The sequence below is a fragment of the Sciurus vulgaris genome (assembly GCF_902686455.1).
Source record: "Sciurus vulgaris genome assembly, chromosome: 4".
In the NCBI taxonomy this organism is placed as follows: domain Eukaryota; kingdom Metazoa; phylum Chordata; class Mammalia; order Rodentia; family Sciuridae; genus Sciurus; species Sciurus vulgaris.
In genome coordinates, this window is record NC_136464.1 from 66542258 (window position 1) to 66556171 (window position 13914).

General features: G+C 40.1%; 1 protein-coding gene across 26 annotated transcripts in view; it reads left to right on the forward strand.

Moving 5' to 3' along the window:
• Positions 1-13914, forward strand: part of ANK3 (ankyrin 3) — a 621742-nt gene that overhangs the window by 296296 nt on the left and 311532 nt on the right. For 3 of the 26 annotated variants that reach the window (XM_079136433.1, XM_079136432.1, XM_079136436.1), the window contains exon 1: positions 6358-8060. The exons of 14 other annotated variants lie outside the window; for them this stretch is intronic. In XM_079136433.1, coding sequence (XP_078992559.1) covers positions 7947-8060 — 114 coding nt within the window. In that variant the 5' untranslated portion in view covers positions 6358-7946. Of the gene's footprint in view, positions 1-6354; positions 8061-13914 lie in introns of those variants that run through there. 9 more of the 26 variants (XM_079136425.1, XM_079136430.1, XM_079136431.1 and 6 more) reach the window with 8 other exon arrangements.

A 13914-nucleotide genomic window follows, 5' to 3' on the forward strand; every position in this document is an offset into this window, starting at 1 on the left:
GTGGCTGTACATCAGTGCTAAATCCAAGAAAATAGAATGATTTTGTTTTTGTCATAAATATCTTCAGAGTTGGTATGTCCCATTATTATAATAAACAATTATTACCCGAGTGTTTGTGTGAAAATTGACAGGTTGCCTACACTGCATCTGGAATAGTGTTTAGTTGTTAGTCTGCCCTTGGCCACTGTAAGTATGGCCCCATAAATCAACTAATTAAGTTCTTCATTCCCTAAAAATAAGACCCTTTGCTTTCTGTGTGCTTTTTTCATCCCTTCTTCACAAGATCAGCAAATGATCAAGGTTCTTACAAAAAATGTTTTCAAAGTGAGCTTATTTTCCTTATGTACTGATCAGAATACGAAAACAGAAAAAGGGGATACACGTCAATCATTAACCCCCATTATAATTATATTTGAGCATCACAAAATGTGTATGCTGGGAGAGAGACTTCAGAATTCTTTCTCTTTAACAGGGACATGGACTGAGGAAGGACAAGGACTTCTCTAAGGTCTCAAGGACTTAGTAACAAAGTTGGAGTAGAAATTAGTTGGTTCACTTGCATTATCTTTCCTTTAGGCCTCCTTAAATAATCAACATTAAAGAACAAGAGGTTAGTGAAATATTAAATCATAGAATATGTTATGTTTGTGAAACAAAACACATTTCCATGAGTACCTAGGAAAATTTATCCCATTATTCAGAAGTCATACTCCATCAATCTTTTTAGAATTGTTATTACATTAATAATAAAAAGGTGATGAGAGCTATAATTTTCCAGACAACATAGGCTTCTGTATCACTTATCTTCTATTATTTATTTATTTTCAATATTAAATGCATCAGAATCACACTACTTGAGAAAAAACATTCATGGCTCACTATCACATTCTTGATTTAGAAGATAATTTTGGAGAATTGCTATCTGAATAGAGTGGAATACCTAATTCAATTGACTTCTCACGCTCTTGTTTATTTTTCCTGGGGAATCTAAGCATGGAAAAAGCAAAAAGTCTATTAACAAGTGTTCACCACCCAATCGCTTTCAATTCAACCTTCCTATCTTTTTTTCTCAACACTTATTACTATGTGAAATTATTTATTTGCTGTCCCCTCCTGTATGAATAAGACTGGAAGCTTCAGAGAGGGAACCTCATTGGCTTATTCACCACAGTACCAGCAGCACCTACGACAGCACTTGGGGGTGGAGGGAATCCCATACTATCTGTTCAGTGCACGAGCAGTTGGCTGTGTTGACCAGAGCGTGAAGGGTTAAATGGTGAACGGTCAATTCTGTGAGAGACCGGCGCCTAGAAAGCATTGTTGGGAGCATCTACCTTTTCATTCTATCTTCTACGTTCCACAGCTGCTTCTACAGCAGCTACATGTGCGTTTTCAGTGTTGGTTTGCTTAGCTTTCTCCCTCATTGATACCTGAGGGTAAAGACCAAGACTGATTCATGAGCTTGAGCCAGAGACCAGACAGTGACCAGCAGAGTGAGTATGTGAGTCCTTAGATGCTTCTTTTAGCAAAGTGTCTGAGAACAGTTTTTGTGCTTCATGTCTTCCTATAGAAAGCAATGACTGACTGAAAAGTGTCCTCTGATGTTTATTTGGAGAATCTGCTGCAAACTGGCCTCTCTTTTTATTAGCATAAGTTCTTTTATAGATCACTGCCGTCCAGGAAGTAGAGTATTTCAGCCATGCATATCATTTCAAATTTCTAATAACCATATTTTTGAAGTTTTTAAAAAGTGAAATTAGTGTCAGGCCTGGTGGTGTATGCCTATAATCCAACCAACTCAGGAGGCTGAGGCAGTTCAAAGCCAGTCTCAGAAACTTAGGCCCCCACCAACTTATAGGAAAACCTAAATATGAAAATGAAGAGTCGGGAATGTAGATCAGTGGTAAAGTGCCCTGGGTTAAATTCCAAGTATAAAAACAAAGTGAAATTAGTAACATTTAAGTGGACAGATACAAAATATTAGTTTCATATAAATCAATATGCAAAATTACTGACTTTAAAATAAAACTAAGTCTTGAAATCTGTGTAGTTCACATCTCAATTTGAAGGCTGTTTTCATTGAAACTATTTGATCTGCATTTTATTTCATAAAGTTAGAAAAGTTGAACTGTACATTCAAATTGTTCCAAATGTATTTGTGTTCTAGTATCTTAATGAACAGCAGTATAGATTTAAATTTTTAAGTTAAATAAAATTCAAAATTCATTCTTCTGGTTGTACTATTCATATTTCAGGACCCAGTAACCACGTTTGGGTATAGGCTACTGTGTTAGCCAGTGCAAATTATAATTTGTTCCTTTATTTCCAAAAACCCAGCACTTTCTATCACCTTTAAAGCAGTGCATTCTGGGATAATGAGAGGCTGTCTTCAAAGTTGTCTGACCTTGCTTCTGCCTTCTCTAAGAAGAGGTGCCCAAAGAGAAAATGGCATGTTCCCTTTGTTTTGTTTGCACACCTCTCCTGATGCATGCTGTTCCTCCGTGCTCTGACAAGCACTACCAGGCTACTCTCTTGGGTGGGGCAAAAACCAGGGATGTGGCTTCAGGGCCTTCCACAGACAGGGAAAGATCTCCTCCTCTCTCCTGGCCAGAGTGAGTGTGATGGAGAGACCGTGGGGAAGCCATCCCTGCGTGTCTGCCCCCATCTGCCCCTGTGAGGTCACTGAAGCAGCTGGCGTGCCAGGGACCAGCTGGCTTTCTCTCCAGTGCTGAGGTCAGGTTGGTTAGTAGGATGGGCAATACACTCTGGGGAAGGAGGGCAGAGTGAGGGCTAAGACAGATGGTACCACGGTCAGTGCTCATGAGTCCAGAGGTACCACTCCCTGCAAGGAATGTGGACTTTCTATCCTTAGGGATATCCAGCCACTTTTTAAATAAGGACATCATCTGTCTTACCTAAAATCTCCTGTGACTAGGAGTTCAGAAGTCCCCCAGGTTGCTTGTCATTTATAACCATTGACAGGTTTAGTGATTGTTTTCTCTCTTGTCCCCCACACCACTCAGAAACTACTCAAGGTCTCTTGATATTATCGCTATCTAGGATGCCAAAATTAATGAAATGACAATGGATCCATTTTTCTTGGTGAAGGAAAAATATTTTGACTGTCTCAGGGTGAAGCTTGTTCTGCTGCTAAGAAAGTGGAGTGGGTGCAGCACAAAATGGTTTTTCTTCCATCAAAACACATACTTACCTCATCACTGAGAATCCAGAGCAAGCTTAGAAAAGTATAGAACCTTGGAAGTGGTACTGGAATCCTTTTTTTTTTTTTTTTTTTTTTTTAATGTGGCACCCCCACCACCCCCGTTAATCTATACATCACCTCCTCTTCCACTTTTCCACACCACTACAAATATCTTTTCAAAGTGCCCAGCTATTGTAACTTCAGAATCTCCAAGTGGCAGTGTCATCTCCATAGAAATCACATGTATTGTTGTTTGTCAATTCAGCTCAACAATGTGGAGATGCAACGTGAAATGACAACTCAGAGTAGGCAAGTTATCAATTGGCTGAACTAATATTCAAAGCTTGCCTTGAAATCTTGGAAAGGTATATGAAAAATTGAGGAGGAAGAAAATTCCCTGGCTTTGGTATTGAAAGCCTGTAAAAACCTCCCAGTGAATTGGTTTGGCATTATTTTCAGTGGAATATTTAGTCACAATTGTTTAATTCCTGGATTAGATTTTTGGGGTATAAACACAATGCCATTTGCCAAACCAGAAAGTGATTTTTACTTTTTTTGGTCATAGTTTTCATGGTCTAATAATGCATGGACAGGAAGTACTCTAGACGAAACTCATTAGCACTGATAAGAAATTGAGAATTAATGTGGAAAAAAATGGAACTTTTAATAGGAGTCACTTTTTGCATCGCCTCTAGTGACAAAAGGACAAGCAAGAAAAAGACTAGGGTTCTTGGCTGCAGAATGCTGCCTTCCAAATTGTGCTCATCAAAGCAACCTTCCAGAGGAATGTTGGAGGAGCCAAAGAGATGGGGTTTCAGGACACCATTCCTTCAGCTCAGCCCAGCCGCTCTACCATTGCACTAATTATACTTGCCTTTCCCGTATAATTTTGGCTAGTAAATGTTTGAATGGTCACTCTTGTCCTATACTTTGAAAGGATGGTTTGGGAATTCTTGCACTTGGGATTTTTTTGTTTTGGTTCTATAAAATATTTATTAAATTGATAAGCATCTAATGAGATTGCACAAGATAAAAAGAGGAACCAAAAATATATAATTGGAATGGGGAAAAAAAATAGACCACCACAGATCTTGCAGACATTCAAAGAATAAAAATGATAACATGAATATACTTTTTTTTGTATTGTAAACAAATGGGATACATGTTGTTTCTGTTTGTACATGGAGTAACAGCATACCATTTGCATAATCATACATTTACATAGGGTAATGATGTTTGATTCATTCTGTTATTTTTTCCTTCCCCCACACCCCTCTTTTCCCTCTATACAGTCCCTCCTTCCTCCATTCTTGCCCCCCTCCCACCCCCAATTATGTGTCCTCATCCGCTTATCAGCGAGATCATTCATCCTTTGGTTTTTTGAGATTGGTTTATCTCACTTAGCATGATATTCTCCAATTTGCACTTGGGATTTTTATAAAATAAGGTCTTTTTTTTTTTTTTTTTTTTTTAATTGAGGGAAGTTACTGAAGAATTATTCTTTACCTGTTAGTAGTTTTGACAATCCACAGGCCGGACAGCCACATACTGTGCAAGTGCTGCCCTTGTGGTTTAGGATTGGGGACATTGCTCTAGAGTGACCACTGGACTGACTGAACTTTGAGTTGTTGTTTCCTGTAATGCCATGTCTGCATCCTGTTCTTGTTACATTTGGGGACCTGCTATGCTGCTCAGACACATCAGTATGCACTGGCTGGACAGTCACATCTGCTTTGAAGATTTTTACCAGTTCTGTAGTCTCTCCAAAGAGTACAAACTCTTAAGACTCACACAGAAAAGTTTAATGAAATGAAGTTTTTTTAAAAAATTAATGCCTCAATTTCAGCTATAATAAAGACTTACTTTCGAAAATTGTTGATGGAGTTGTGGATTCAGTTTAGGGTAGGGGAACCAGCATCTGTAGGTCTCTTAGGTCAATGTCTGTGTATTGAGAACTAAGAACAGAAAGAGGTTGGGAGTTTCCTTACAGGATGTATTCCGGATAGGGAGAGTCTGAGCCTTTAGTAATCACAATCAAAATTTAGGACCACATGGCTACCTTCCTTGGCAGAGTTGCTATTCAGAGTTCTAATTTAGAAATGGATAACTTATTCAAAGAGTTTTCTATAAGAAAGAAAATCTAAAATATGCTATGCCTTAGAATTTATTTTTAATTCACTAACCACTTGTTATATAAGGGAAAATCCGAGGTAATAAAAATTCACATCATGGTGTCCGAAAAATCATGATGGATTCTCAACTTCTGGATACTCCAGGAAAGCAAGGAATTTTTTCTAGACCTAAATAGGTTAAAAAATACCTGTGGCTCATTTTCCTAATTTTCAAGTGTGCTTATGGAGATCAATGAGACATATAACGCTTTGCCAGCCTGAGATGGAAAAGTTACTGTGAATAAGGGTACTTATAAATATGGTACATTTTAAAGAATCATTAGTGTCTACAAGGAATAAAAATGAAAAAGAAGGTTCAGGAGCCAATGGGAAACCAGCCAGTTTTATATAGCTGGCTGTCCTCTTATACTTGCTGAAAATAAGGAAAAGAAATTGTATGAGTGTTCCTCAAAAGTATAGGTTGGTTTAAATGGGGCAAAAGCATAAAAAGTTTTAATTTTAACTCTTCTCTACCCCACTTACTAGTTTTACAATAAAATGTCCTGGTACAGAAGCACTAATTTTTTACTGCAAGTCCAATGTGGTTTTTATCCACTTTTTAAGTCTGAGTTACATTTTTTCTATTTATTTATTTATTTATTTATTTATTGGTTTGAACTCAAGGGCGCTTTGCACTGAACCATATCTCCAAACTCTCCCCACTTTAAAAAATATTTGTATAATTAGAGACAGGGTCACACTGAGTTGTTTATGGACTTGCTAAGTTACTGAGGCTGGCTTTGAACTCATGCTCCTCCTGCCTCAGCCTCCTGAACCACAGGAGTGCGCCACCATACCCAGCTCTGAGTTACATTTAATTCTCCACTTTCATTCCTCCCCTTCCTTTTTTTTTTTTTTTTTTTTTTTTTTTTTTTTTTTTGTCAAATAGGTGGTTTCAAAGGCAATACTGAAACTTCCCAAAACTCTACTTATGAAGTTAGTTTCTGTGGAAAGCAAGCCCACGAGCAGTGCACATAGTAGGCCCTCAGTAACTATGAGCAGAGTGATTTGCATAGTTTTCAGAAGTGTGCAGTCCACATGAAATAAGAATGGGACGCCATGGGGTCTGAGTCCTTCTCCCTCCTGTTTCTGTCACTGCCTGGCAGGACTGGAAAGGATCCTACAAAGAAAGAAAGGGTAAAATCTTTGATCTCCATATCAGAAATGCAGAGAAGTTGCTGGCAAGAGTTCACACTTGTGCTCCAGAGAACTCCAGCCACATCATCATGGATATACTGGACTTTGTGCTCCACCCTTTACACACTTTACAATCAACCCTACAAAGCCACATACATCATCCTCCAAGGTTATGCAGTTCAGAATTCTAAGTGCGCACAATAAGTCTCTTCAACAGAACATCATCTTTTTATTCTTGGTGAAATTAGTGTTTCTTTACTCAGGTCCACGTGTTTTAGGCCCACTCTAACATTTCAGCAGTTTCTTTCTAATGCTGTCCCTCAGTACTGTGTGTGTGTGTGTAAATGATTTCCACTTATTAGATTCCTTCCAGTGTGTGCATCCTCGCAGAAGACACCCGGCAGGCTTTGAGCACTGCTGCTGCTTCACTTCACATAATGAATATTCAGAGGCTGCAGTCATTGAGGACTCAGGTGGCAAAAATAGTAAGGTGATTGAAGCAAACCCTAACATGAAAGCCAAATCTGCATTTCAGCGACTCGAACACTGATTACAGCACAGATTCCCCGTACTGACCCTGGGACCACACGAGAGGAGAGTCCTGGGGAACCTCCTATGAATTGGGCATCTGTTCCATACACCGGCATGCTCACGTCTTTCTGTATGATGTGTTGTAATCAGCGTGTTGTTTTTAAAAGACAACAAGCCCTTCTGTAGCCCTCTCTACAGAATACATCGGGGCTGATAACAGCATAAAGGACGCACTGTTGAGACCGGCAATGCATGCATTGTTTTCCTCATAATGCAGTCAGGATCACCATAGGAAAATGTAGCGTATTTTTTTGAAGTCTTATTTTATATATTTTGTCACCATCAGCAGTTGAACTAAAGTAGGAACCGCTCCATTCTATGACGGGTTAAATTCTGCTCTGTACAGATCTAGTGGTGATGTATAAATTGCAGCCCTTTCTTTCTTTTTGAAGGATTCTAAAATAGTTTGGGAGAATTAGTGCTGGATTTTTGCTTCTGCATGTGTGGTGACTCTTGATTTTTTCCCTTTGGAGGAGCATCCTTTGCAGCATTCCCCCTTCCGAGGAATCACTTAGACACTTCCAGCTGGTGGCAGGGGATACAGCCATAATACAGCTTCCTCTGTCCCAGCTGTCTCCACTACGGTAAATGCATTACGATGGCTGCACCCTTGTGTCGAGGCTCAGGTGAAGGAAGGTGTAGGATGAAGTCTGGACCCCACCGTTTTGCTTTTTAAACGCTTCAGCTTCTCCAGCATCTCTGCCTTTTTGAATGTCTTCCTGCTTCCAGTCAAAGGCTTTTCTCCAGTGAGTGGGATGCTGCTGCACGCCTGATTAAAGGTGCCCGAGGATATCACCTTTTACACGGAAGCCCTGCGTGCTTGACAGGATCTTTTTCAATGCATTATGGCTCATGCAGCCTCACAATTAAAGAAAAACAGGGATTTAGAGATCAATGCTGAAGAAGAGACTGAGAAAAAAAGAAAACACCGCAAACGGTCCAGGGATCGGAAGAAAAAGGTAGTAGCTATGTATGCCAGAGCGTATATCTTGCCTGGATTCTTTTTGTTTTAGTCTCCTTCTGGCATCTGTGAGAAGCATGAAGGGCTCTATTTACATGTTGTATAGAGTGTAAATCGGGTGTGTAAATGGGGAATAGATGGTCTAGTCCTGTAGTGGAGACTGGCCACGGGCTGGGCATGGTATGGCCAGGCAAGATTTTCTCCTGGGGAGGGATTGCAGGGCTATGCGGAAGGTGTGCCTCACTTCACAGAGGCACCGGCATGTTTCCACAACACAGAAAGGTGCTGGGAGGGAGTTGAAAGTAGTTTCTGCACAGCCCAGTCAAGGTTAAATGTACTGCGGTGACTTGGGTCCAAGGGAGAGGTCAGAGAGCCAGGCTTTGTACTTCTTAGAGGTCTGTCTCGTGGAAAAGGAGCTTTTGTGCTGGAACTGTGTCACATGCATGCGTTTCTGAGGCTGATCTGTGACCTTAAAGACGTAGCAGAAAAGTCATTTCCTGCTTTGCTGCTTTTCCTCTTTCTTTCCTGGCACCTCTAATTTCTATAAGGTGCTTTTAGTTTGGTTGTACAATGGAAATAAGCTGATAGAAATAACTTTGTGTTGTGAAATTAAGCTGAAATCACATAGGTTTGCATTTGCCTGCTGGGTGAACGATTATCCTAAATGCAGGAATTCCCATGACATGGCTGGGACCTGCAGCCTTCAGCACTGATTGTTTGAGCTAAGAGCTTAGACATGGATGATCCCCTACTGATACCCCAAACCAGGGGGGAGAACAGAAAGTGTGTTTTAGGTCAGTAGTGTTTTTCACAGCCAGAGAGTACTTACTGTTTGGAGGCTTTTCCTTTAAATATAACTTCTAGAGTCTGGCTGGGAGTAAGGCCCAAAGCACCTTTCCTCCATGGCAATTAATCAAAATGAACTAAAACTCTGTGATTTGAATATGGAAGTCGGGTCATAAAGCATTTTTATGTGTCTTTGTGAGAATCCCCAAGGGAAAGATATTCTTAATTTGTCCTGAGCATTGGTGCATGTGCCTCGTAAATGACATGCAGGTTTCATCTGCCACATGTGCCTCCCTCTCTTCAGAAGTGACTGTGGCTATTTTTGGTCCCTTTGCCATTTTCTTCAGAGTTGGTGTCTATGGGAGAAGGCTCTCCACCTCTCGTGGCAGAGCAGACTTTGAGAGACTGAATTCGGAGGGTGGCCGTTGTTTAACTGCAAGATGTTAAATATAGATGGTTCCCACTTTGTGCTTGTAAATAAACTTCTTGAATACATTTTTTAAAAAGTGCAAACTTAGGGTAAGGAGCTGTATGCAGGCGTATTCCCAAGCCTTGAACAGCCTAGTGGTTATAAAATGGCCATGTCTTGCTACATTCTGCTCTAGTTTTATATTAGGTTTGTCTGTGGGAAGGTCACTATTGATTGCCCCTTCTCCACACATCTCTGCCCCCACCATTCACACCATGATAAACGGGCTTCTAGGACATGTAGGGAAAGAGACATATATTTGTGTAAAGATACCATGTCATCCTTAAGGTCGATACCATATGAAAGGGTTGTTAGCCTTGCAGGCTTCAGTGCAGCAGTGTCCTGTAACAACCTTTGTACCTGGGCCCCTGTTTGACTTGGAAGCAAAACAAGGCAGGGGTGAGGCAAAGGGAGTTTCAGGACTCACTGAGCTGAAGCTAATGCTTTGTGGACCCAAATGCTTTGTTGTGAATACAACAAAGTCTGTCTAATGTAAATCTCTTAGCAACCAGAAGGGAACATGGAGAAATATCAATATCACTATTGTAAATGTGCAAACGGATTTAGATGTTCTCAGTACACTCACGAAGTAGATCCAGAAGGTGGCTCGTGGATCACACGTTCATTGCTGTTGTCCTCGTTAACTCATAACAGAATAGGTACAGATCAAAGATCCAGTGTGTTAGGGAAGGCACCGTATTCGTAGTCTACTACAAAAGTAGTGGACTACTTTTGTACAGAGTTAAAATTCAGGTATTTTGAAGGCACATTCTAGATTTCCTTCAGTGGTAGAGCATATTTAACCTTTATTCCCTACAAAGTGAATTGCTTTGACTTTGAATTGTCTTCTTTTTTCTTTTTTTCTTCTTCTAAGATCCTAATTAAGTAAGGCCTGTGGACTACTTTTTTCCATATTGTAGGCCCCATGCCAATAGAAAAAAAACTGCTTTTAAATATAATTTTCTGGATTATTATGGGGATAGTTGCTCTTATTCCTATGCAGAAGTATCCTCCAGGATCTTTGAGTTACATAAAAGTAGTTCTGAGTACTCTCATAAAAGCACAAAATAGAAAAGTTCTAGGAAGTATCTAAGCTGCTATTATCTACTAGTAGTTAAAAGTCTCTAATTTACAAAATAAAGAATTTGGACCTTGTCAATCCTGTAGTTCAGGTTGGGGCAAGCCCCAGATGAACCTGTCTTGATTATATCTGTGTGACACAGCATTATACCCTAGGGGCTATTGACAAGTCTGCATATGCATTATGATTTGATTGTAATACTTAACACTGGATTCACATTTCATCAGGTTCTTGAGAACCCAAGAGTTAGAGTGTCTATTTTGAATACTCTAACCATGAATAAGTGATTACCAGTGGCCCCCCTACCCCAAAATAGACAGCATCTAGGAACTTATAGTTGAATTTTAGTAAAGATGTATTTTATTTTTGATATAACTGAAGTAGTATCAAGAAAAAAATCTTCCTATTGGTTGAAAAGAAATGCTTCTAGTATATGAATATTTTGTTTGTTTATTTAGGTACTGGGCATTGAACACAGGGCCTTGCTCATGCTAAACACATACACTACCACTGAGCTACATACCTGCCCCTAAACCTTTTATTTTTCCTTAAAGGAAAAATAGAAAGTTTTAATGAGTATGTAGTTTGAAACCGCTTAACAATATATTTACCAATATCTTTTACCCCACTTTTCCATTGCTTTCCCTGGCTTCTTTCCATTTTTCCCTTCATACTTCTTTCCTGATGGGCTGCTCAGTTGGCAGTGGCTGGAAGACACACCAAAGATAGCCAGAGCACCTTGAGGTATGTTGATGCTGGTTCCCTGGCCTAAACAAACTGTAGAGAGGAACTCTCCATGTCCCCTGCTCCCAGCAAATTTCCTCGCCCATCCTCCCATCAACCCCTGATGGTTTGTGTCACAAATGCCCTCCATGTGGTGGTACAGGACACAGTTCCTGCACATTTCTTGTTGCTACTAGCTTCTGGTGCCACAGTACCTACATGTTTTATTGTCTTCCCCATGAACTATGAAATACATTTAAATTGTGAGAAGTATCAAGATAACAACCCTAATATATTTGACAAATGAATTTCTTAATATATAAATATATGCTCATATATGTTGATTATTTTGTCAAATTTTAAGGTAACCTAAGGAAATTTGTACTACAAAAGACAGTATTAGGGGGTTCATTTTTATATATGTAACTGACACAGTGCTAGATACTGAACTAAGTAGCAATTAATTCCATGATTAATATAATTTCTGATTATTGATGTCAAATTCATACAGTTAATCAGTGGCAGAGCTGGAATACATACATATTCATTGCTTCATCTTGTATTCACATATTCATGCAGCAAACATTTATTGAGGGACTTTTGTGAACCAGACATTGCATCAAATAGTGGAGGCGAAACTGAACCAAGTACAGTGGTTCCCAATAGAGTTGGGGATACAGACAAGAGCACCACCCATCACCCAATCTAAAAAAAGGCAGCAGCCACAGGAGACTATAGACAGACCCCCACGTGACCATGATGGGCTCAGAGGAGTCTGTGAGACTGAGCCTTAGAGGAGGAGTCAAGCATAAGAACGGGTACCCATCCTCAAAAAGATGGAAGTAGGAGAGGCTATTTGGATATGAGGACAATAAACAGTACTGAAAAGCTTTCAGCCAAGGAGGCCCGAGTTTGTGCTAAGAAAAATAGGTGGGGGCCGTGGCATGAAGACCGGTGCGTGCCCCCATACAGGGTTTGGAAATGCCCCTGCTCAAAGGAGGGGGAAACTTCCATGGTGGTTGTAGGCAGAGCAGACCGTGAATAGCTTCATGGTTTGGCGCCATTGCTCACGCATCAGTGTCGTAGACAGCAGCAGGGAGAGCAGTCAGGAAGCTCTGATGGAGATCCAGGCAAGAGATGCTGAGCGGCTGAACCATGGGGAGAATCTGCCAATGGAGAGGGGGTGTAGCATACGAACGATATTTAAGGGAAGACTCAGTAGAACTTGGCAATGGATTATAGGTAGGAAGTGAGAAAGATCAGATTCTAGGGTAACTGCCAAGTTTCTGGCTTCAAAGGGAAGATGAAGAATTAAATTTCCTGGATTTGTCTTTTCTCCCTGGACGTATCTTGACCATTTATTATGTACCAGGAAGAGTTTTACATTGCTTTGTAGGTGGAGGCTCATGACATCTTCACAATAACCCACAAAGAACGAGTTTTTATTATCTCCATTTTGTAGATGAAGAAACTGAACCATGAACTTTCATGCTGGTTGCCTGAAGTTCCCATAGTAGTCAGTGGTAGAGACAGAGTCCAGCTGGGGCAGTCGAACTTTCTGGCTTGTGCTCTAACTACACAATATGTCATTAGTAGTAAGCAGCATTAATATTTTCATAGCTATATGTCAAAGTTGGTTTGTTTCAGAAAATCTTTGAAACCATCTCTTTCTCAAACATCCAAAACTTTAAATAGGCTTTGTGTCTCTAAGTAACCTACCATTGTTGTGGAGCTGTTTTTCATACTTAACCTTTGTAATAGATTTTAATGTTTTGCCTTAAGGTACTCTTTTTTAAATTTTTTGAAAGATAAGAATAAAAATGACCAATGCCAGGACTTCAGGTCCTCAAGGACGCATTGGTGTCAGGACAACACAAGATGTGTAGGTGCTTGATGGTACATCACGCAGTGTGCAGAGGAATTCCCAGGGGATACTCTTTCTTTTTCTCTCTCTCTTTTCTCTCCCTCTCATCTATGAGGTAGTTATTATTTTCATCCCTATTTTTCATAGATAACATCAGACCTTAAAAGAATTCACCTGAAATCCTGTAACTAGTCAGTGATGGACCTAGACTTTAACTTGGGTCATAGGACTTTGGAATCTATATTTCTTGTCCTGAAACTCTAGAAGTCTGATTTAAAGTTAAAGCAAAGAAGGATTTGAGAACAGGTTTGAGAATGCATGAACTACAATGTTTCTTGCTATAGGAGGTTGGTGCTTCTTGATATTTCCCAGGCTTACATCATGCCCATCAGCTAGTTATCTGTGGTACCCATCATATAAGGTGCCAGACCGGGTGAGGTTTCATACTGCAACAGCTAGACTTTGTGGGGCATGGTTGTGTGGACCCCAAAGAGATACAAAGAACCTGCTCTAGCAAGTATAGAAGCTATAGGTCTCTAGGGAGACTGGCATCCCTATTTGCATACTCGATCTTCTATACTATAATTATATGTTTATATGTCTGGCTTACCCAGGAGACTATGAGCTTCTTGAGACCAGATGTGTGTCATAGTTTTCTATTACAAACTTGTGGTTGCTGAGTGGGTAGATGAGTGGTAGATGGGCAGGTGGAAGAGAGACAGTATTGTGCAATGATTAACAGCATGAACTATAGATAAGATTGCCTGAGATCAGATGATGGCATTATCACTTGGCTGTGTGACCTTGGGGAAGTTGACCTCTCTGTGTCTCTTCACCTGCAAATGAATGTACTAAAAAGGATGTGCTTAGTCATAGGGTTTTAATGAGATTTTAATGAGTTGGTTTTAGAAGGACTTGGCACAAAGCGA